Here is a 25,658-nt window from a genome sequence, read left to right as displayed (position 1 = left end):
TATAAGAGGTCTAAACACAACCCAGCATGACGAGAAAAAAATTACAATTCTTATGACAGCAAAGTGATGCATTCAAGTTCTCTCTTGCAGTACATCCCTATCCGTGAGCATTAACAGACATTTTTGATACAGCTAAAATGCGTTGGCTGCAAGCTCATTACTCTAAGAATCTTGGGCACCTTTCCTGCAGGTTTTCAGAAAACCCTCGTAAAAACCAGGCACTATTCAAACCTTGCAAACCAAACTTGCCAAGAACCTTGTGCAATGATCAATAACCTTGGCTCCACCACCATCCGCCTCAAATTCACGGTCCCTGAGACCAATGCAGCAAAACCCAGGCTAACGACTAGCTAAAGCCCAAGAGAACTGCCGCGCTTCCCCTCTGCGCCCTCTCTGCCGCAGGAGAGAGGTTAAGGGGAGAAGAGGAGTGGAGCTAGGCTCACCAGCTCCGAAGATGCTCCGGTGACCTCTGGCTGCGTGGCGAGAGCTGGGCCGGGAAGGCGCTAGTGCAGCCGCGACGGGCCGTGTGGACTATGCCCCTGGTGCATTCCTCGCATTCCTGCACAATCAGTCGCCAGCCGAGGAGCCCGCGGCGCGCTTTCCCCCCCTGGACACACACACCTGCCTACTGCTGCGCCCCGAGTGGCCACGGCCGCCGCGCCGCCTCCACTGCCCGCGCTCGCTGTTTGTCGCACTCAGCCAACACGCAGCCAAATCCCGGCCCCGCCGCTCAACCCCTTGCTTCCCGGGTAGGGGTAAAAGAAAGAGGGCCAGGCAGCCCGAGCGGTGGGCAGAGACACCAGAACCGCTTGGGGGTGGCGGGGGGAGGGGGGGTGCCGCAGCTCCGCTTCAACTCCTGGCAGGGTGAGGGGAAAGCGGCGGCGGAGGAGGGCAGCCGGGGAAGCTCCAGGCTTGGGAACTGGGAGGGGTGGAGCGTGAGGATACGCCGTGAAGAGCGAGGGGCGCGCTGGCCAGAGCGGGGTGGGCAGGACCTGCAGGAGCGCGGGACTCCGAGGGCAAACGCGAGACCATGCAGGGAGCCGGGGCGTGGGTGTAAAGAAGAGGGCCAGGATGCAGGATCTGGGGCTGGAGGGACGGACAGACCGCCCCGAGGTCTGGGGAAGGCGGGAGCCCCACGGTGCTGGGTGCGCGGGGCGGCGTGCCAGGCGGACAAGAGCCTCGGGGCAGACGTCCGGGAGGGTTCGGCGTGGCGCTGAAGAGTTCGGGGCCGGGGGCTCTGGATCCGAAAATGCCAACGTGGGGAGGGTCCTGCGCGGCGTGCAGGGGAGACCCGGGAGAGTAATAGCCGGGAAAAGCAAATGGAGGGTGAAACTTGTGCGCCTGCCGGGGGGAGGGGAGCAGGCAGGCGAGTGCGGGCAGGAACACGAGGCGGGGCAGGAAAGCCGAGGCGGCCGCGAGGCGGTGGGGACTGAGTAACGGGAGGGAGGCGCCCGTCCCCCCCGCGCGCCCCTCACGGGCAGGTCCGGACTCGGGCACGAGGGGGCGAGGGCCGGGGGTCTCGGGGGCAGGAGTCCTTGTGCCCTCCCGCGAGCTCGCACACTTACTTTCCAGGTTAGGCTGCGCCCGTCGTCGCTCGGAGAATCAGGGACATCTGCGCCGAAGGGTCGCCGCTGCGGCACCCGAAAAAATTAAAAAAGTGCCGCGGCCAAGCGGCTGCCCGCCCCTCCCTCCCCCACCCGCCCCCACCCCCGAAGCGGCTCTCCCACCACCCCCGACGGCGGCGGTGGCCAACTTGCCCCTCTACCCGGTGCCCATGGTGCCGCCTCCGCGGCCGGCGTCGACACGGACTCAGCCCCGGAGCCCCCTCTACTGCCCAGAGGCCGCCGCCGCCGCCCGCCCAGCCGCCAGCCCGCCTGCCCAGCCAGCCCCGGGCTCCCGGGAACGTCAGCACGCCGCCGTCTCCGGACCTGCTCCCCGCCAACCCCATTGGTCGGAAGGAGAAGGCTGGCCCTCCCCATTGGCCCGGCCCTCATATTGAACCGGCCAATGCGAACTGCGGTTTCAGGTCGCCATAGAGACCGATGCTGTTAAGAGCGAGAGGGCCTGAAGAAGGTGGGGAGTGAGGCTGAAGGTGTCTCGGGCTTTGGGAGCGGGAGGGGCTGTAGGGAAGAGGTACATGGGGATTCCTGCATGCTGGCTCTGAAACCTGAGGCAGCTTGTGCTTTGGCTTCCTGCCAACCCCAGCTGTGCATGTAGAGTTTGTCCCTCATCTCACCTCGAATCCATGAGAGTCTAAGAGTGGGCATTTCGCTTTTCCTGCGACGGGGAGCCCCTGAGACTGTGCCCTTTGACCTTTGACATGTGTGCAGCTTCTGCTACTCCAGGTGAGTTTGCACGCCATCCCTTAATTCATTCGCTGCTTCCTGACGTCGCTGATCCACCTGAATTCTACTTGTTTTTCGTTCAACCACTCCCCTTTGCCTGGGGCGGATCTTGCCTCATAATGTTGGGTCTAAAAACTTAACAGACTTACCTAAAGGAGACTCAAAGAATATTTCCTTTGAATGATATTTTGGTAAGGAAACAGGCTGTTGGTTGTCATTGAGTCATCACATCATATGATGTGTTCTCTGGTTCTCCAAGCAAACCTCTAATCTCGCCATTGAAGGATTTTTATTAAAGACCCACCTGTGTGTACATTATGCACTGTGAGCTTGGCAGGTGCACGCTCTTTCCCTTAAGAGTTTTCAGAGTGAGGAAAGACAGGTGGCAAAGTCGATTCTCATGATCTCACAGAGTAAAGAGAATAGATTACAGTTGAGAGGTGTTGTTTTCTGGTCTTTTTCCAGTTTACCTCAAATTTGATGAAGAAATGAACTGAGACATGCAGTTAGTACACAGAAAAATCTTGAGCTTTAATAACAAGTTCTTTGCTTTCCTGCTTTCCTTTAGTCACTTTGTGCTTGTTTGTCAATACCAACTGTTTTTTGTAAATAACTTTGATATTTAGATACTGGCTATTCAGGTGGGTCTTCATGAAAATATTACGCTTTTAAGCATTTTATAGCTCTATCATGTAGCCACTGATATTCTTTTGGTGATTTTGCCATGTTAGTAAGACGTAAGAAAGCAATGTTTATGTTACCACCCTAGAGGGACCATATTTTGTGAAAAAGCTGATAGGATTTTGGAAATTACAAATATCTATTGAGAGAAACAGATGAATGTGTGTGCAAGCTACATAGGTCTAACTACTGTACGGAATTTTAAGTTGAATAATATGCTTTGCTATTAGTTTTTATTTCACTATAATTGGAAAATTACATAAATAGATAAGACTTAATGTGGTGCCTTGATTGGAGAAACATCTCTTACAATTTGTAGTAAAATTTAAACCTAGTTGGTAATCCTATGCAGGGTTGATCAGTGAAACAAAACAGTTGAACATATGAATGTTCCCCCTAAATATTTCTAAAATGGAGAAGGAATCAGCAGGGACCATAGTGTGTGCTAGTCTCATGCCTTGCCATCGTGGAAGTTTGCACATCATGCTTTTCATTTCTGGCTTTTGTATGTGTGTTTGTTTTTGGAGAATAGAAAAAATAAAATGCAAATTGTATGACTCATTTTAAATGTACTAAGAAGATACCAATGATTTGGTTTTTAAAAATATCTAATAATAATGAATAGAAGATGTGTCTAATGGAAAGAATTACACTGATGTTTCCTTTATTTTTGCCTTAGGCTAGCGTAGAAAGAAGAAAACAAGAATTACTTTTTTTTACTCCAGTAATCTTTTCTTTTTGTATTTTTCTCAGATCACATGTGATGAGTATTTTGATATTGTATTCCATGTTTGCAGTGATTAAAATGTCACTAAAATCTGTGAATAAAGTCCCTTAAAATGTTGCCATTTGACATTATTATTATTATTAGTTATTTTTTGTAATTCTTATTCGCAGTTGAAAATTTTCTTTTGAACTTGTTCCTGTACTACCATGATTTGCTGGATAAGGCTAAGAAATCACTTTATTCCAGTGAAAGTCTATGCTATCCAGACTTGGCTGGGTCTTCACCAATTCTCTAAATTCCTTTCCTCATCAGGAGGCTGATTAAACAGAACACTTAAGCAGGGACATGATCCAAGGCACTTCTCCCAACCTGTCCCATTTCTGCTCTCCTCAAGTCCCCACTGTACTTTGTCTTCTTCCAGTTCTATAAACTGAGGATCCATCATGAGGTTTCTCTCTTTAACTCTCCTAAACCCCGTCTCAATTTTTACACCTGATCACTTACTTTAGTCCTTACAGAGAAGGAGTGCCACTTTTCTGTTCTAGACTCATTATCCATTTCTACTCCCAAACATGGGGCCATCTTGTTTCCCCAGGATTATTCTCCATTGATTATAATTTCTCCCTTAGATCATGTGTTATTTTCCCCTCCAAAATTTTTTCTTCCCTACACCTTACAACATACCTGACCATTTGTGAAACCACCCTTTTTCAGCCTACCTCCCTCTCCATCTTTTGGCTTTTCTTCTCACCAGAAAAAAACAGTCTGAAGGGAATTTCTTTCTTTCGTTGTTTTTTTTTTTTAAGATTTTATTTATTAATTTGACAGAGATCATAAGTAGGCAGAGAGGCAGGCAGAGAGAGATAGGAGGAAGCAGGCTTCCCGCTGAGTGGAGAACCCAAAGCTGGGCTTGATCCCAGGACCCTGGGATCATGACCTAAGTCCAAAGCAGAGGCTTTAACCCACTCACTGAGCCACCCAGGCGCCTCTGAAGGGAATTTCTTAAGGCTTTTATTTTTTAACCTTCAATATCCTGGCCCATGAACACAACTGAAAAGATTCCTAAGGTTTTGCACTTTCTTCTCAAAATCCTAACTCATTTTGTCAGTAAAGTTCTCTCCTACAAAAGGGGCTTTTACTTGCAAGTTGCAGTTCCTTAATTCCAGATTTGCAGTGAAGGGTAGAAACCATTGTCTCCCACTCAGAGGCTCTATATTAATGCAAATGAACAACTTGAGAAGAGGAAGCATTTAACCTGCTGGCCAAACCACCTAGGTAGGTGGGTCTAACTACTGGGAAGAAATGTGGGAAGGGGGGACTCTGCTGAGCCAGAATGTGGGACCTAGGGCAAATTTCCAAAGACTGAAGAGGTTTGGTGAGCACCACCTTCGAGAAAAAAAGTAAATTGCAGAAATCAAAAGGATTTTTTTTTTTTTTTTCAGCTACCATCTCAGGAAGTCAATCAGAACCTTTCATGATTATGAAAACTTTGTAACTTTCCAGTATTTGTTATTTTCATATTAGCTCATCATGATTAGTATTCCTGAAAAATAATAGCAGAGGCAGCAAGGGAAAGGGGGAGAGCAGAAACACTGGCTCCTTTCTCATTCTTGGAAGCCTATGGAGAAGGTGGGAGAAGTAAATACAAGAATTCCAAAAAACACACTAATTGATAGTTGCTTTTTTTGTTTGTTTTTAAAAGGAATGTTAAAACAGAGGCAGGTGGTAAGTGAAGGAAGGAGAGCAGTGAAATAAACTGGGCCTGAGAATGGCTGCTAAAGCTTAATAATAGTTCTGCTCAGGATTTCAGAATTGACTGTGTCCCACCTCCAGACTATTCTCTGACTATGCAAATCCTCCCCTGCCTGTAGAGGCCCAGCCCAACTGGTACCTCCAAAGCCTTTCTGAAAATTTCCCTACCTTACTCACACCTCTGGAGAAGGTGATTTCTGCCTTAGTATTTTATTGTGTCACTCTCTACCCCATGGTATAGTTATTTATGTGTTAGCCTTCTCTCCTAGAAGATAGGATACATGTAATAGTTATGACTGTATCCTCCATAGTGCCTTGGACTACTAAAGTGTCTCCCACACCAAGAAAAGCCAACATTCATTAATCCTTTTTTTCAGTCCTTGGAAGAATTTGACTTTGAACAATGAAAACGTAGAATCAGTAATGTAGGGAGGTACTTACAAAAAGATGGGACTAGAGGTTCAATGTAGAGAGGTGAGATAACATATTACAGAGCAGAGGGGAGGTTTCTGCAGTGGAGCCTCCCAAGGGAGAAAAGCTTTAAATCTTATCACTAAGAGGACCTATCTCTGCCCCTCTCTGAGGGAGGGACTATGTGAGAAGGCCTTGGCTGCATGTGCTTTGGGATGAAGTTACCACATTGAGAGCTAAAATTCTATGTAGTGGGAAAAGCATTGAAACTCAGCTTTGTCAAGCAGATTAAATAAGAGTTACCTACATCTTTTTTCATCCAAAGTATCCAGGTTGCTCTGTTTTTTGGAACACAGTAGAGTCGTGAGAATGTAACAACTTTATAAAAATCATAAAGGCATTAAACACCTGGTAAGTGTAATAGACATGTTTCTAAGTACCTATATCCACAGCCACTGAAGTATGCAGCCCTGCAAGCTTCCTAACCTAGCATCTGGCCATGGTATCAGCCAGAGAGACCTGATTCAAATGTAACCAGTTCATTGCAGACTGTTGGCCATAACCTGTAACAATGGCAATCAGATTCATTTCCTGGAAATTTTGGAATTGAGAGAACAAGTGAGCTAGAGAGAACTGCTGCATTGGCCCTGATGTTTTCAGGGCTCCTATTCTCCCCACGAAGCCAGAACACACTTCATTTTTTAGTATTCCATGAACTTTCTGTTTCTCATAGTCACCCCAATACTTTCTTTTCCTGGTTTGCATTTAGTGAGTCTCAAAAAAGATTTCATTACAATATTGTGCAAATATCTGACAACAAATCAGAACATGTATTATGACCGTCTTATTGTACTATGAAGAATAACAGTCTAAAACTGTCTAACAAACAAACTATAAAAAATGACCTAGTTTTTTAGTTCCAAATATCGCCAGTCTCAGTTAAAAGAACTTTATTTAGTGTGGTGTCTATTACTCCCCACTCCTCAACCTCAAAGCCTTATATTCTTCAACTTGGTTCTCCTCCCGTGAAATTGGGAACAAGAGAAGATCTTTGAGAAGATTAGCAATATGATTGGTTTTTTAAAGTAGAATCATTTGCCGTGCTACTAATGTAGAAAGAAAAAATTAGAATTTATATTTATTTTATACATGTGTACTAATTTTTTAGAAACAGGGCTAAAAAATAAAAATGAGATAGGAAAATTTGCCAGAGGTATCAGTGACCACACAGCTCAGTGGAAACAGATTCTGAGATCTAATTTCCAGCAATTTAAAGAAAATCTTTCAAGAGGAAAACCAGAATTGATCCAATATTGCTATAATATTTAGCTAAAATAATAGAGTTTTCAATAAGAAATTTTGAAACATGCAAAGAACAAAACAAAACAGGGAAGAATAACCCAAATTCAGAAAAATAGGTAGCCAGTGAACATGCTGAGGAGCCCACTTGTTGGATTTTGTAAGCAACTAATCCAAACGAGCAACTATAAATACATTTGAAAACTTAAAGGTAAAATGACTCAACAAATAGGGACTCTCAATAAAGAAACAGAAAGTATAAAAAAGAAATGGAAACTACACACTCTGAGTAACAGAGAGAAAACAAGTTTGAAGGAAAATGAACAGAGTTTCAGAAACTTTGTGGAGCATCTGGGAGTACAAGAAAGAAAGGAGAGATAGAAGAGTATATAAAAAATATTTCAAGAAGCAGCAACCAAAAACTTCCCAAATTTTATAAAAAAATTAATCTACAGATCAATGAAACCCAGCAAATCCTGAGTAGACTAAACATAAGAATCAAAATAGATATATCCTCATCAGATTGCTAAAAAACAAAGACAAGAAAATTCTGAAGCAACAAGAAAATAACAACTCGTTATGTTCAAGGAAACCACAGTAAAATTAATAGCTGACTTATCATCAGAAACAGAAGAAGCCAGAGAGCAATGGAAGAATAGATTTGAAGTTCTGAAAGAAAAAGAAAAAACCTATAGATCAAGAATTCCATATCAAGCAAAAATGATCTGTCAAAAATTAAGATGACAGTCTTCATAAATGGATCTATGTTGGAAGTGTACTAATTACTGATGGAATCCATTTAGTTTCTAGCTTAGAGTGAAGCCTAAAGCAAAATAAGGCTGTTGGACAGATGCGGGGCACTTGGAAAAATCAACAATTTCCATTTGTTCCATTCTAGACTCTGTTCCAGCCCTGGGATATCAAATGATCACCACACCAAACTGTTGTATAAGGTATAGATTTGAAGTTATTTTCCTTATATAAATTCTGTGAAAATATGACTTCATTAGTTTCTTAACTCCAGAACTATCTACTTGCTTCATAAAGATGGCAATGAGCTGATTAGAACAGTAGGGGAGAGAATATAAATCACATACAAGAGTTCCCCTTGTATCCTATCTTCCAACCATGGCACCCAGCCCTTCTCATTCTTGGACCCCTGTTTCCTTTACACACCAGGTCAGCTAACTCTTATCACAGGGGTTCCACACAGCTGGTTACAACTTCTGTGCATCTCAAGTTGGACTAGGGCCATAAGTCAACAACAGCACCTGCTGGGACATTATCTTGTCAGGAACCACAAGGCAAGAAATGCCAAATTTCTCTGTCATTTAATAGCTTTTAAAAATAAGGAAAAAATGATGAAAATAGATAAAGAAAAGGCAATTGACAAGATAGAACAACCAATTCATGATACAAATGTCCAACAAACTAGCAACAGAAGGGCACTTCCTTGATGTGATAGAGTGCATCTATGAAACACCTATAGCTGTCATCATGTTTGTGGTAAAAGACTGAATATTTTCCCTTAAGATTGAGAATGAAATGATATCCACTCTAATAATTTTTATTCAACATTGTTCTAAAGGCTTTAGCCATTGTAATAAGGAAAGAAAAATAAATTAAGGGCATATAAATTGGAATGGGAAATTTAAAGCTATCTTTAGTTACAGATAACATGATCATATACATAGAAAATTCTGAAGAAAATTCAATAAAAGTAACACTAGAAGTAATAAATGAATTTAACAAGGTCACAAGATATATACGATCAGTACATAAAAAACAGTTGTATTTTCATGTGCTAGGAATTAGCAATTTGAAAGTAAACTTAAGGAAACAATTCCATTTATAATAACATAAAAACAAATATATACTGAGGAATATATTTTAGAAAAGTATAAGATCTCTGACCTATAGATTCAATATGATCCCTATCAAAATCCCAGCAAATGCTTTATATAGAAATTGATAAGCCAGTGTTAAAATGCACATATAGGGGTACCTGGATGGCTCAGTGGGTTAAGTGTCTGCCTTCAGCTCAGGTCATGATCCCAGAGTCCTGGGATCCAGCTCTGCATGGGCTCTCTGCTCAGCGGATAGTCTGCTTCTTCCTCTCCCTCTGCTACTCCCCCTGCTTGTGCTCTCTCTCTGAAATAAATAAATAAAATCCTTTAAAAAATGCACATACATGGAAACAAGAATAACAGCGCTCTCCAATGAAACCCAACAGAGTAGGAAGAATTGCAATATCCAATTTAAAAATTTATTAAAAAGTTGCAGTAACAGAATATAGTATTGGCATAATGATAGCCATGTAGATCAGTGACATTGAATAGAGAGTGCAGAAATAAGTCCTTACATTTATGGTCAACTGAATTCCAACAGAGATGCCAAGGTGGTTCAGTGGGGAAAGGGGTGTCTCTTCACGAAGTGCAATGACTATACATATGCAAAATCATGAGCTTTTGCTCTTACCTTACAGGACACAGAAAAATTAACTCAGTTTGCATCATAGACCTAAGAACTAAAATTATAAGACTTAGGGGGCACCTGGCTAGCTCATTTGGAAGGGCTGCAACTCTTGATATCTGAGTCATGGGTTCAAACCCCATGTTGGGTGTAGAGATTATCTAAAAATAAAATCTTAAAAAAATAAAATTATTAGACTTCTGGAAGAAAACATAGTACAAGATTTCTGTGACTTTGCTTTAGGCAAAGATATCTTGGATATGATAACATATCATCCATAAAAGAAGAAATTAATAAAAATTAATTTTTTAAAATAAAACTTTTGTCTTTCAAAACACAAGAAAATGAGAATATAAGCCATAGATTGGGAAAGAATATTTTCTTTAAGTTTTTTTTTTTTTTTTTTTTTTTTTTTTAGTAATCTCTATGCCCAATGTAGGCCTCAGACTCTTGACCCTGAGAACAGGAGTCTTACATCTTCCAGCTGAGACAGCCAGGTGTCTCGGGGAAAATATTTTCTAATCATAGTCTGATAAAGGACTTACATAGAGAATATATATTGAATTTCTAAACATGAAAAGTAAGAAGGCAAGCAACTCAATTTAAAAATGTGCAAAATAAATTTTATTTTATTTTATTTTTTCTGTGTTCCAAAATTCATTGTTTATGCACCATACCCAGTGCTCCATGCAGTATGTGCCCATGTGCAAAATATTTGGATAGACATTTCACTAAAATGGTTAATCATGATAGAAGAAGATAATCGACATGATTAATCATAAAGGAAATGGACATTAAAACCACGATACAACTATATAACCACTACCATGTGTATAGGCAAAAGATTAATAATACCAAGTAATGATGAGGATGTGGAAAACTGGAACTATCATAAGTTGCTGGTTTCCTCTGGAAAACCACTGGACAGTTTCTTTAAAATATCAGTATAAACTTACCATATGACTCAGCAAGAAATAAAAACACATGTCCACACAAAGATGTTTATATCAATAATATCAGTATTATTCATATTTGGAAAAAACAAAATAATCAAAATGTCTATCAAGTAATTATTAAATAAAATGGTAAAAATTATTTACTTATTTTAGAGACAGAGGCTGAGTGGAGGGAAGAACGCAGGGAGATGGAGGAGGCGAAAGAATCTCAAGCAGACTCCACTTGTTGTGTACCCAGCTTGATGAGGGGCTTGAACTCACGACCCTGAGATCATGACCTGAGCCAAAACTGAGAGTGGGATGCTTAACTGATTGAGCCACCCAGGTGTCCCAAGGGCACATGTTATATAATACCATTTGTATGACACTTTCAAAAAACAAAAAAATAAACAAAAAGCAAATTAGTGATTGCATTGAGCTGGGATGGGAAGATTGAATGTAAGTGGATATGATAGAACATTTTCAGATGATGGAAATATTCTAGAACTGAAGGGTGGTAATGATTGCACAATTACACATTTATTAAAAATAATCACATCGTATGCTTATAATGGCTATATTTTCATGGAATATAAATTATGTCTCAATAAAGCTATTACAAACAAAACTTTAAAAAATGATGTAAGCATATCATCTTACTAACATCATCTTCTAACATGATCGAAAATCTTCCAAATATCATTTCAGTGGATTGAGAGGCCGTTTGTTAAACGTTAAAGAAAAAAAAACTTGCAGGGAAAACAGATTGATAGGGAAGTCAGAAAATTGTTAGAGAGAAAGCCCAAATTACAACCTTAGTAAAACTGTTGGTTGGAGTTGAGATTTGAGTGTCATAATTGAGTACATGAAGACAACTTTGTATTTTTTCCATATCTTTTTGTGGTATCTATTTTTAGCTTTTATTTATTTAGCTTTTATAGCCCTTACAGCCAAGTATGGGAATAAACTGATCTTAAATTTGAATCTTTCTATGACCAGGTATTAAACCATGATTTTCAAGGTAATGCAACATTTTCCATCAAAAAACTCTCACTAAAATTTATTTAAATTATCAATACTATAGGGGCACCCAGATGGCCAGTTGGTTGGGCATCTAGCTCTTGATTTCAGTGGGGGTCATGATCTCAGAGTCATGAGATCAAGCCTCACGTTGGGCTCTGTGCTCAGCAAGGCATCTGCTTAGGATTTCCTCTCTCCTGCCCCTCCCTCCCTCAAATAAATAAATCTTTTTTAAAAAATCACCAATATATATTTCAGTACATCTTTTTTTTGTACCTGTTTTATATGTTGTTTTTGTGTTTTATATGTTAGCACATTATATTTAAATAATTTATAATTATGTTTAGTAATAGAGGTATGTGATTGAGAATGTTTATAGACCCCATTTTTAATAGAACATCTTTAGATAAAATGTTCATTCTTTCCCTCTTGTTTGCTTTGTTTCTGTTGGTTTTTTAGTTTTTTTTCCTCTGTCTACCGCAGGTGATATCAGTCTCTGGAAAACTGCATTCTAATTTTTTGGTGTTTTCTTTGTCTTGAAGATCAGTTAGATCATTTACCTCTAAGAAGTCACATTTGAATTTCTAACATCATTAGAGTCACTAATCATAACTGTGATCCATCTTGAGAGAGGTGAAGTCTCAAGTGGTATTGAGAAGATTATTCTTTTGACACAGCCAAATGATGTGGAAGTGAGACATAACACAAATACAGAAGAAAGAAGGTTAAGGAAATTGCCATAAAATAGGGAATTTGAGATAAGAAAAAAATTCCACCCACACAGAATTAATTCATTTCTATGGTCAATAGAAAACCTGATTTCAAAACTCTAGGCTTTCAATGACTTACTATTTGGTTTTAGAAAACTCATTTATTTTTCCACTGACTGCCCCCACATTAATGAAAATGAGGCATAAGATACTTCTCCTTTCTCACAAACACTATTCATTAACTTTTAAACTTTAAAAAAGGGAAATATGTAAACTTCTGAACTTCTAGTGTGAGTATACTACTGTACCTATCACAAATACAGGGGTCCTTGGTATCTAAGAGATTATATGAGAAAAGATCTCCTTTCTACTTTACTTCAGCTTTCCTTTTTGCTTTCTTCCTTCTATTTTTCAACAAGTTAAAAAAATTTTTTAATCAATTACCATAGTCTGAAATGCCATAGATAACAACCATCAGCACTTTATTAACTTATAAATCTCCCCTTTTTGAAGTCACTATAAGGAATTTTCTCATAGACTTAGGTGGTGTATTGTAATCTCATTGGGTCAAATATACTTAAATTATAAAAATATTTTATCTAATTACATCTAATTACCAGTTTTCTAAAATTATAGAATTTTCAAGCTGGGAAGAAAATTAGAGATTACAAACCAGCATTAACACTGGATATATAACTCTCACCATCTAACCTTTTCAATCTCTCCAGTAAAGAACAAATTAGTATGATTTAGACATTTCACTCTTGACCATACATACATGTGTGACTAAATTTTTCAAAGCTCAAATAATTTCAGTTTAAAAATTTGTGTAGGGATAAAACATTAGAGATTTAAAAAAAAAAGTATGCATCTATGCCAAGAACTTGCTTCCTTGCATTTATAAGGGACTACTTTATCTTCCTTGCTCCTCTACAATACTATTTGACTATTGAGAAGATGATAACTTTAAGAACTTTAAGGTATTTTGTGTTTAATCTTCAGCATGTTGAACACAGAGGTGGTGGTCCTTAAATTGAGTCAAAACCTATTGACCACCACCTCTGTTTTAAAAGCTGACAAAATGTGTTTGCTATAGCTGTTGGAAAAGCTTTGAGCTCAAAAGTCAGGAGATCTGCTTGGGTTCTAGCCTCACCTATGCTACCTGCTTCCTCATGTCCGAGACAAGTCATTTAATCTCTCTGGTCCTGTGTCTATTGATCTGTAGAATGTATCAGTCACACTCAAATCTTTTCTGGGTTTAGGTTAATTTGTGTCTAAAATGAAATGCATGACCTCATTCTAAATCTTGGCTTTGTTTCCTTTATTTTCTTGAAGGAAATTTACCACAAATGTTTATCCCTTTGCCCTTAAGTCTATTTCCACTGCCCTCTTTGTTCTCATGTTCTCATAAACTGCCTTTAAATACACTGCTTTCTTTTTCTTGGTTCATTATCTGTCTCTCCCCTTAACTCCCAGTTGTACCTTTCCTTTTTTTCTCTCCCTCTAGGACCTTCCCTTTCTCCTTACGGAACAGCTCTCTACTAAAAAAATTGTGACAGAGGTCCATTTCTCTGCATGTTGAGGAACACTGCCTGTGAGTTGTCTCCCTTCACTGACAGGGAGAATAGAGAGGTTAGGTGCATGGGCTCTTGAGTCTGGTTGTGTATCTGGTTCCTACCACCCACTAGTTGTATGATCTTTACCTCAGTTTCCTATTCTGCAAAATAGGAAGAACAGTGTTACCCAAATATCACTGTGAATCTTAACTCAATCAAAATAGGTAAAGCTTTTAGTATAGTGCCTGTCTTATAAGAACTTGATCAGTAAATGTCCACGATTATTGAATCCGCTCTTTGGACCCTCATATGGTGGTAATCACTTCAGAACAAGCTAGAAGTGGAAAGGATAAAGCTGAGGCAATGGAATAACTCTGGGTAAATTGAATGATGTGTTCCTACAGTTTGATGCTTTTTGTGACAACATTCTGTATTTCCTACACCTTATCCTTTACTTTTCATCCTACTTGGATGTAAATGTTGGGCAAAAGCACAATGAAGAGGAAGACTGGCACAATTTGTGGGTGATGTACCTTTTATTTAATTTGCAGGAATGGCTACCTAATGGCAACTTTTTCCTCCAAGTAGATTATCTGTTTGAAACTTGATTTTGTTTTGTTTCGTTTTCTGCCAGCCTTTTGAACTGGTATGCCATAATTATTATACTCTAAAACATTAAAGAAAAAAAGCCCAAGAATTGTCCTTTGGGCAGCTCTATTTATGTAATGCTCCATTTGAGAAATAGCACTGGAAAAAACTGTTCTTAGCAAAGAATGTTAATTGATGAAAACATTTCTTTGCTAACAATCTAAGGGAAGCAATCTGTTCTTAGCTCTTTAAACCACAAAATAGATTTAGCCATTCATGAACAAAAGCCAATTATTTATTTTCAATACTACCTTTAACAAGTCTTTGTTTTTGATAATGGAGCTCTCTTTCTATTCTCTATAAAAGCAGGTTTAAAAAATATGACTGTTCTTTTAATAATAAAAAGGCAGCCAAATCTAATAATCTAATAATCTAATAATCTAATAACAAGATTGTCATTTGGGTACAAAACATAATTTCCACCTTAATATTCAACTATGTGAGCTTTTTAAATGGGGAAGGTCTTATTCATTTTGATTAAGGAGTCCATATGCCTAATATTCTGTAGAGCTAGCATAACAAATGTCATGTAAAAAAAAGTACAAGAGATAATTTTGACTGGTGAGAATCTAAATTTTATAGTGTTTAGAAAATTATAGTACTGTACATACTTGATGAGCATGGAAGATACTGAATCTGGTTCAATCAATGAGCATTTTACTTTTCCTCATGGTTTTCTAGGAAAGAAGGGAAATGTTAGTACATGTACTTATCAGGTTATAAATATATATATATTTTTAAAGATTTTATTTATTTGACAGACAGAGATCACAAGTAGGCAGAGAGGCAGGCAGAGAGGAGGAAGCAGGCTTCCCGCAGAGCAGAGAGCCCGATGCAGGGCTCGATCCCAGGACCCTGAGATCATGATCTGAACTGAAGGCAGAGGCCTTAACCCACTGAGCCACCCAGGCGCCCCAGGTTATAAATATTTTTGAATCTCAAAAAGAAATATATGAACAAAAGTAGAAATTAGAATTCCCAATCATTTGGGAATCAAAGGATGTCACTTGGCAAAAAATATGCTTTTTAATAGAACATCTTTAGCAAATTTTTATTTCAAATACTAAAAGTAGAGAAAAAGTCACATATCACATGATCATTTCAAGAAATTGATATATAAGTCAGTAACAACAGCAACAACAACAACAAACAGATTAAAAATGAGCAGAAGAACTAAATAGACATTTTTCCAAGAAGATATACAAATGGCCAGCACATACACGAAAAGGTGCTCAATATCACTAATCATTATTAAAATATAAATCAAAACCACAAAGAGATATCACCTGACACCTGTCAGAATGGTATCATCATAAAGACAAGCATTGATGAGAATGTGGAGAAAAAGAGAACCCTTTTGCATTGGGTGGGAATATAAATTGGTATAACATGAAAAACAGCATGGAGGTTCCTCAAAAAATTGAAAGTAGAATTACCATGCAATTCAGCAATTCCAATTTTGGTATCTATCTGAAGTGAAAAAATAATTATCTCGAAAAGATATCTGCAAGCCTTTATTATAACAGGTCATTGCAGCATTATTTACAACAATCAAGATATGGAAACAACCTAAGCATCCATCAAGGACTGAATGGATAAAGATGTTGTAACACACACACACACACACACACACACACACACACACACACACACACACACGCTGAACTATTATTCAGCCATAAAAAGGAAGGAAATCCTGCCACGTGGATGGACCTTGAGGGCATTAATGCTGAGTGAAATAAGACAGACAGTAAAAGATAAATACTGTATGATTCTCTTCTTTTAGATGTAGAATCTAAAAAGCCACAATCAACAGATGCATTGAACAGATTGGGAGTTGGCAGAAGCAAGGGTGAAATGGGTACATTTCAAAAGGTACAAACTTTCAGTTATAGATAAATAAGTCCAGGATGTAAACAAAATGGTGACTAAAGTTTAAAATACTGCATTGTGTACTTGAAAGTTGCTAAGAGATTAAATCCTGAAAGTTGTCATACAAACACACAAAATTTCTAACTGTGTGAGGTAGTAGATGTTAACTAAACTAATAGTGATAATCATTTCACAGTATATACATATATCAAATCATCATGTTATAAACCTAAAACTAACAGAATGTTGTATGTCAATTAAAAAATGGTTAAATGGTAAATTTTATATTTTTTATCACAATAAAAATTTTTGTTGTTATCACTGCTATGAATAAAAAGAAGCTACAATTACATAAAAAAAAATAAGGAAGTCAATAGATGTTCCAGGATATATAAGGTAACTAAATTCTGTGATTATTTTGCAACCTTCTAATTAGATGTTTCTGATTTATTTTAATTTTTTGTATGATATTTGGTTCAGAAATGTTATGGTTAATATAATTAGTTCTGATAATCTCTTCGTTTTGCTTCTTATATATTGTACATTTAGAGTTTTCACAGTTTAATTTGGCCAATTGATAGCTCTGGAAAGCAAAATCTCATTTTTAATAGGACCTGTGTAAGAGATGTTTAACATCTCCTTAGTTTGTCCAAACTTGGTGTTGTATGCTAATTCACTCACCTCAGGATTATAATAATACTTCAGATTTTGTTCCAAGTTTTCATTCCATGAAATCTTTGGACAGTCTGCTTATATAACACATAGGAGGTGGTTCTCATTGTTGAGCATATTGCATTTACTTTTTACTAGACTACTGAACATCCGTCAGATAAAACCATTCAGATATGAGCAGTGTGAAGTAGATTTGCAGTCATTTTTATTTGCACCATAATATCTAACATTTATATAGCATTTACTGTATGCCTGAAACAGTTCTAAGCACTTCATGTATATTATTTCTTTTATCTCTGTAAGAACTATATGAGGTAGGTATACTATTATTATCTTCACTTGGTATTAAATTATGGCACAGATACGTTACTTCACTTGTCCAAAATCACTCAGCTTCTAAATAGCATAGGCTGGAATTTGAGCCAGCTTGAGTCTAGTTCTGGAGTCTTGCCTTTTATGCCCTGTATTACATGGAAGACTTAGAGTTGAGTTTCTAATTTCCAAATCATCTAATTTCCTGATAACATCTTTATTTTTTTCCTGTTTCATATTTCTCCTCTCTATCAATATTGACCATTAGGATGGAGATGAGTCATTTAATTTTTAAATCAACTTTAATAAGATATAATTTACATAAAACAAAATATACTCATTTTAAGAGCATGGTTTGATGAGTATTGATAAACCATTCATCCACATAAGCACCAATAGAATCATTTCTATCACTTCAAAAATTTTCCTTACTGGGCCTTGCCAGGCAACAATTGGTCTGCCTTTTCTCATTATATGTTAGATTTATTTCATTTAATGGAATTATTTATTTCATTAAATGGAATCATACAACATGTACTCTTTTGTTTCTGACTTCTTTCACTTAGCATAGCAATTTGAGATGCAGCCATATTGTGTATATCATTAGTTCATTCCTTTTTATTGGTGAGTAGTACTGTATTATATGTATATGCTACAATTTGTTTAGTCATCTACCTATTGATGGACTCTTGAATTATTTCAGTGGTTATTATAAATAAGCTGCTATGGACATTTGTGTACAAGTTTTTGTGTGGGCATATATTTAGATTTCTCATGGAATTGCTGGGTCTTATGATAAGTTTATGATTAACTATTTAAGAAACTGCGAAAGTTTCCAAAGTAGCTATACCATTTTATACACCCATCAGCAATGTATGAAGTTCCAGTTGCTTTATATTCTGGTCAACACTTAGTTGTCAATATTTTAAATTTTAGCTATTCTAATGTATGTAATGGTATCCAATGTATTGTGGCTTAAATTTGCATTTCCCTGATGACTAAAGATGTTGAACATCCTTTCTTGTGTTTATCAGACACGTGGAGATCTTCTCTTGGGAAGTATCTGTACAAATAATTTACCTTTTTAAATTGCTTTGTCTTACAATTATAAATTATAAGGTATTTATATATTCTGGGTTCAGGTTGTCAGCTATATGTATCACAGATACATACACATTTATCATACATGAGATATGTGTACCAGTTACATATATCTCCTAGTGTTTTGTTTGCAATTTAAGTTCCTGAACAGTGTCATTTGAAGAGCAAAAGTTTTTTAATTTTGGTTAAGTCCACTGTTTCTATTTTTTAATTTATGGTTTGGGCATTGCTGTCTTATCTGAGAATTCATTTTCTACTCCAAAGTGATGAAGGTTTATGTTTGTTTTCTTCTAGAAGTCAAATTTATAGAGACAGGAAGTAGAATGGTGATTTCTAGGGGCCAGAGAGGACAACAGTGGGGAGCCAGTGTTAAATGAATATGGAGTTACAATTTGGGGAAGTGAGAAAATTATGGAGATGGATGGTGGTGATAGTTGCACAACAATGGGAATGTACTTAGTGCCACTGAACTATACACTCAAAAATAGTAAATTTTATGATATTTTTATCTTACCACCATTTAAAAAATCAACTGACCATATTTGTTGATTTTAGACTTTCTTCTCTTTCATTGTTTTACATGTTTATCCTTATGCCAAAACTATAATATCTTGTTATTTGTACTTTTTAATGTAGTCTTAAGATGAGATAGTAAAAGTTCTCCAACTTTGTTGTTCCTTCCCAAAATTATTTTGGCTGTTCTAAGTCTTTTGCTTTCCTGGATAAATTTTCAAAATCAGATTATCAAGTTCTATTTTTTAAAGAAGACAACTGGGAAGTTTATTGGGATGGCATTACTTTTTATATTACTATGGGTAGAACTGATGATAATATCAGTTTTAGATCCGTGAATATAGTATATCTCTTTCTTTTAAAAAAAAAAGATTTTATTTATTTATTTGACAGACAGAGCTCACAAGTAGGCAGAGAGGCAGGCAGAGAGAGAGAAGGAAACAGGTTCCCCACCGAGCAGAGAGCCAGACTCGGGGCTAGATCCCTGAGATCATGACCGGAGCTGAAGTCAGAGGCTTTAACCCACTGAGCCACCCAGGCGCCCCTATCTCTTTCTTAATTTAGATTTTCGTTAATGTCTCTTGGGACTATATTACAGTTTTTAAGGTAGAGGTCTTGAATGTATGTTGCTATATCTTCCTAAGTAGTTCATAGTTTTGACACTATTTTAAATGGTATTTTAAATATCATTTTCCAACTGTACATCGCCAACATGTAGAAATACATTGAATATTGTATATTATTCTTATATCCTGTGACTTAGCTAAACTTGCATTAGTTTTGGTGGGTGTTTGTTTGTTTGTTTTGTTTGTTTGTTTGTTTTGTATATTGTATTTTCTATAGGCACAGTATGCTGTCTTTGGTGTTTTTTTTTTTAATTAATATATATGTATTATTTGCCACAGGGGTACAGGTCTGAAATCATCAGGCTTACACATTTCTCAGCATTCACCATAGCACATAACCTCCCCAATGTCCATAACCCAGCCACCCTATCCCTACTCCCCTACCGTCCAGCAACCTTCAATTTGTTTCCTGAGATTAAGAGTCTCCTATGGTTTGTCTCCCTCTGGATCCCATCTTGTTTCATTCCCCCCCCCCCACCCCCTATGACCCCCAGCCCTGCATCTCAAATTCTTATTAGAGAGATCAGTATGCTGTCTTTGAATAGAGATGGTTGGTTCCTCTTTCCAAAGTCTTGCGTTTTATGTCATTTTTCTTTCTTTATGTGTACTTGTGAAGATGAGAACAGTATTGACTAGGAGTTGCCAAAGTATACATCATTGCCTTGTTTCTGATTGAGAATGAAAAGCACTCCCTCTTTTACCATACAGTATTGTTATAATTGAAAATTTCTTACTAATGCCCTTTATCAAGTTAAAGAAGTTTGTATCAAAGTTTCTTAAAATTTCCAGTCATGAGGTAATGTTAAATGTAGTCAAATATATTTGCATCTGAAGATGATCAAAGAGTTTTTCTGCTTTATTTTGTTAATATCCTTAATTTAATTGATATTCAAATGTTAAATGATACTACATTCCTAGGATAAACACCAGGTATACTATGGGTTAAGTGTACTATGCTTTTAGATTCAATATGCTCCTTTAAAAAGGAGTTGTCTGTTTTTGCTCCTGAGGAATATTGGTCTTTAGTTTTCTTTCCCTGTAATTTCATTTTTGGTTCTGGTATTAGGGTAATGCCAAGCTTTTAAAAAATTTGGGCTATGAAACTGTGGAAAGAACCTAGATGTCCATCAACAGATGAATGGATAAAGAAGAGGTGGTGTACACACACACACACACACACACACACACACACACACACACACTAATGGAATACTATGCAGCCATCAAAAAATGAAATCTTGCCATTTGCGATGAAATGGATGGAACTAGAGGGTATTATGCTTAGCGAAATAAGTCAATCACAGAAAGACAATTATCATATGATCTCCCTCATATGAGGAAGTGGAGAGGCAATGTGGGGGTTTTGGGGTTTAGGAAAAGAATAAATGAAATAAGATGGGATCGAGAGGGAGACAAACCACATGAGACTCTTAATCTCAGAAAACAAACTAAGGGTTGCTGGGGGGAGGGGGGAGGGAGAGGGTGGTGGGTTATGGACATTGGGGAAGGTATGTGCTATGGTGAGTGCTGTGAAGTGTGTAAACCTGGCGATTCACAGACCTGTACCCCTGGGGCTAATAATACATTATATGTTAATAAAAAATAAAAAAAATTAAAAAAAATTTGGGCTATGTTCCCTTCTCCTTTAATGTCTGAAGGAGTTTGGTTAGGATTAGCATTATTTATTCCTTAAAATATTAATAGAATTTAGGGGCGCCTGGGTGGCTCAGTGGGTTGAAGCCTCTGCCTTCGGCTCAGGTCATGATTCCGGGGTCCTGGGATCGAGCCCCGCATCGGGCTGGCTGCTCGGTGGGGAGCCTCCTTCTTCCTCACTCTCTGCCTGCTTCTCTGCCTACTTGTGAACTCTGTCAAATAATAAATAAAATCTTTTTAAAAATATTAATAGAATTTAGCAGTAGAATGGTCTGGCCCTGGAATTTATTCCTTCAAGAGGATTGGGAATTTTTTTAAAAAACAATTAATGTAATTAATTTGATAGATATCAGGCTATTCAGGTTTTCTATTCTTCAGTGACCTTTGATGATTTACATCCTTCAGGAATTTATACATTCCATCTATGTTGTTGAATTTCTTGGTGTAAATTTGTTTATAATATATTCTCTTATTATGCTTTCAAGGTGTATGTATTGTCTGTAGTGATGGCCCTTCTTTCATTTCTGATATTGATAATTTGATAACTTGTATCTTTCTGGTTTTTGATCAGTTGGCCTTTGATCTTCTCAACCACCCTGACCCTTGCCCCCAAACCTGACGCACTTCCAGTGTTTCATATACCTCCACCATGTCCAGTTGTGCTGGTCAGAAACCAGGGAGGGATCTTAGACAGCTTCCTTTCCCTTATTCTTCTGCTATCCCCAGCTGTGCCTCTGTAGTCTCTTCATCAACAGATCTTACCAGTTTTACCTCTTAAGTTGTTTTGACTCCATCCATTTTTAACCACTGTCACCGAGTTAGCACAAGCTAAATATTGTCTCTCACCTTAACTACAATAACAATTCCTTAACTGACCTCTGTATATTACCTCTAACTATTCATCCAATACTTCAGGCTAAAGTGATCTTCCAAAATGCAGATCTACACGTCACCTTCTTTCTTGAATCTCCTCGGTGGAGTCTCATTAATTTTAGATAAAGACCCAAGTCTTAAACAAGACCTAAAAGGTCTTTGTCTACCTCTCTCTTTTTTTTTTTTTTTTCACCATAAGACTTCTCACTCTGTGTTCCAGCCATACTGAATTTCTTTCCGTTCTTAGGAGATGTCACATTCCTTCTTGCCATAAGATCTCAACATTTGCAATTATCTTTCACCTTCAAATCATACCCTCCTCTGGGTTAATTCTTATTTATCTATAGATTTTAGCTCCTATCACCTCTTCAAGAAATCCTTCCTTTACTTTTAAACATGCATTTTGTGAAAGCCTTCTTTACCTTTAAACATGTACTTTGTGTTTACTTAAATAAAACTAATTATGTCACCACCACTTTGTCCCCAGTGGAAAAAAGCTTCATGTCTTCAACAGTAAGCACCACATAAATATTTGTTGAATGAACAAGTCAATGATTGCCTTTTTATTTTTAAAGGATCATGAGCATGATAGATCCTAAATGAAAATAAAAAGGCAATCATTGACTTGTTCATTCAACAAATTTATTTATGACCACTTTATGAATTATTACCCAATATGCATCATTTCATATATTCTGAGTGACAGTTTATGTATAGCCTCTAAAAAATGAGGTTCATATCTCATTGAAAATAATAGCATAGAAGAATTTAATTTCAAGTAAACTTTCATTATGAGGGCAAGATTTTTTTTTTTCTTTCTAAAAATATGGTTGAAAAGTTCACCCCCTGGTTGCTGTTTGCCATTTGTATTTCTGGCAGTGAGGGAAACAAGGCCTACTTTCAAAATATTTCAGTCAGTTTTCAACTGTACGTATTATGCATTTTCACAAAGAAGGCAATAGTATCTAGTTTCTAGTGAGGGAAATGGGCTTATCGAGGTAGTTCTAATATCTCTCCCCTCTCACAAACACATACTCTTGAGCACCATGGACTTACACTGCAATGCATTTTCATTGTTCAGCTTAGCTACCATCTCATATGTTGCTAATCCTGTGTTCAGTATCATGAATCTTCAAAACAAGTATTCTAATAATGCAGCATGCATTAGTAGTACTATTTTACAAACTAAAAATTAAGTGAATTATTTAGAGCTATAATTAGTAAGTGCCAGGGCCAGGATCTACAACGCTCCAAAACCTATACTGTTTCTGCTACTTCCTCATGAGCCAATGCTTGATTATATCATGGAAAGTTGAGAATTGACTTCAAATTTTTTTGCCCTTTGTATTTTATGATATCAAATTCATTTAAAGAATTATCTTGTAAAAATGTTTTCTTTAAATTTCTATGACTCATTCTTAATGTGACCTTTCTATAATGATTAAATTTTCATAGAGTTATTTCATGCCTAATAGGCATCGTGATTTTCAATTCTTTAGAAATCAATGGAATTATTTTGATACTTACGTGTTTCCAAATATTAAAAACTAAGTAATTTAAGCCTTTTTGCTCAATTAGTTAGAACATGATCTTGATATTAATCAGCATAAAATTCTATTGACCTTCTAGAGAAAAACCTAGCTGAAAGCTAACACTAATGCTACTTCTGGCTCACATTTGGGGTATTATCTACTCTAGCCGTGAAAAACAACACACCGAGCCAAGTTTATATTCTACTTTGATATGACCCTGGAAAAAAATGGAATGAGCTATGATTTTTATAATTCCTTTCATTCTCTTGAAAGTTAAAATGTATGTTTTCTGTTAGGGTGCATCTATTCAGTTGCTAACTCATTCATTCATGTGACATTTATTGAGTGCTTCTTACCTGCCAGGCATCATTCTAGGAGATATAATGATGAAGAAGACAGACAAAATGTTTTTCCCATAGAGGTTCTATTCTAGTGGAGAGAAATGGACAACCAAACAACAAGTAATGAGAACTGCTATTCAGAAAATATGTAGGCTATTCTTTTTTTTGTTTTGTTTTAAAGATTTTATTTATTTATTTGACAGAGAGAGAGATCACAAGTAGGCAGAGAGAGAGGGGAGGAAGCAGGCTCCCTGCAGAGCAGAGAGCCCAATGTGGGGCTCGATCCCAGGACCCTGGGATCATGACCTGAGCCGAAGGTAGAGGCCTTAACCCACTGAACCACCCAGGCGCCCCAATATGCAGGCTATTCTGATAATGAGGCTTGGGGAGGATATGGAAGATTTATTTTGGACAGGAAAATCATATAAAGCCTTTTTTGGGGGAGGTAACATTTGAACCGAGACCTGAACTAACTATAAGAAGGAGCCACCCCTTTAGAAAGCTGCAAGAACTACTTTCCAAACAGAGCAAGAGACCTAGAGGGAGGAATGATCTTGGGAGGCACTGGGAACAGAAAGAAGGTGTTGCTAGAACAGAGATTCTAGTGCTGGAAAAAGAGTCAGGGGCCAGATCATGAGGATGTCAAATAAACCTAAAGTTAACATCAGTTTCTTCACAAATAACATTTTTGATATTATTATATTTGCCTTAAAGTTAACATTATCTCTCTGAAACAATTCATCAATTGAAACATATCATAATATTTCAAATTGACAAGTTCTTTAGGAATTATGTAGTCCAACCTCTTATTTTATTTTATTTTTAAAAAATATTTCATTTATTTATTGGACAGAGTGAGACAGCACAAGCAGGCAGAGCAGCAGAGGGAGAGGGAGAATCAGGCTCCCCAATGAGCAGAGAGCCCGATGTGGGGCTCGATCCCAAACTCCTGGGATCATGACCTGAGCCGAAGGCAGTCGCTTAACCAACAGAGCCACCCAGGCACCCCCCAGCCAACCTCTTATTTTAGAGATAAGGCAATGTTAGTCCAGAAACGTTGACTTACAGGAGAAAATGCAGCAAACCCAGGCAGGCTAGAATATGGGCTCAGGATTCAGTATTGCAGAGTCCAGTGCTCTTTCCAGAAACCAGTTTTTTTGTTTATTTAAAGATTTTATTTATTTACTTGACAGAGAGAGAAACAATGAGAGGGGGAACACGAGCAAGTGGAGTGGGAGAGGGAGAAGCAGACCTCCTGCTGAGCAGGGAACCCAATGACCCTGGGATCATGACCTGAGCTGAAGGTAGACACTCAACAACTGAGCCCCCAGGCACCCCAAAAAATCAGTTTTTAAGAAAACATTCAAACGAAACTTTCCAAGTTTTTCAAATTTATGGCATTTCTATGGCTCTTTGTTTTCCACTGAAATTTTTTTAAAATAGTAAATTATCATAACTTAACCAGTATATAGGAACATTTTTGATGTAGGATTGCACATGGTTTTTAAAAATCATTGACCACATTCTTATTTTTTTCTAGTTTTGTTTTCAGATTTTATTTATTTATTTCAGAGAGAGAGAGAGAGCACAGGCAGGATGAGTGACAG

The 25,658-nt window shown here is 37.8% G+C and overlaps 2 protein-coding genes across 8 annotated transcripts in view; one reads left to right on the top strand and one right to left on the bottom strand.

Moving 5' to 3' along the window:
* Positions 1 to 1,702, bottom strand: part of PKP4 (plakophilin 4) — a 240,409-nt gene extending 238,707 nt beyond the window's left edge. For 6 of the 7 annotated variants that reach the window (XM_046018367.1, XM_046018372.1, XM_046018369.1 and 3 more), the window contains exon 1: positions 1,566 to 1,702. The gene's annotated coding sequence lies outside the window, so the exon portion shown is untranslated. Of the gene's footprint in view, positions 1 to 443; positions 552 to 1,565 lie in introns of those variants that run through there. The other variant, XM_046018368.1, reaches the window with a different exon arrangement.
* A 514-nt stretch (positions 1,703 to 2,216) lies between these two features.
* CCDC148 (coiled-coil domain containing 148) overlaps positions 2,217 to 25,658 on the top strand; it is a 247,270-nt gene continuing 223,828 nt past the window's right edge. Inside the window, exon 1 of the mRNA XM_046018376.1 lies at positions 2,217 to 2,345. Within this exon, the coding sequence (XP_045874332.1) occupies positions 2,321 to 2,345 (25 nt within the window). The 5' untranslated portion in view covers positions 2,217 to 2,320. The remainder of the gene's footprint in view (positions 2,346 to 25,658) is intronic.

Source organism: Meles meles, chromosome 9 (genome assembly GCF_922984935.1).
Source record: "Meles meles chromosome 9, mMelMel3.1 paternal haplotype, whole genome shotgun sequence".
Classification (NCBI taxonomy): domain Eukaryota; kingdom Metazoa; phylum Chordata; class Mammalia; order Carnivora; family Mustelidae; genus Meles; species Meles meles.
The sequence above is the reverse complement of the archived record's forward strand: the minus strand, read 5'-3'. Positions and strand labels throughout refer to the sequence as shown.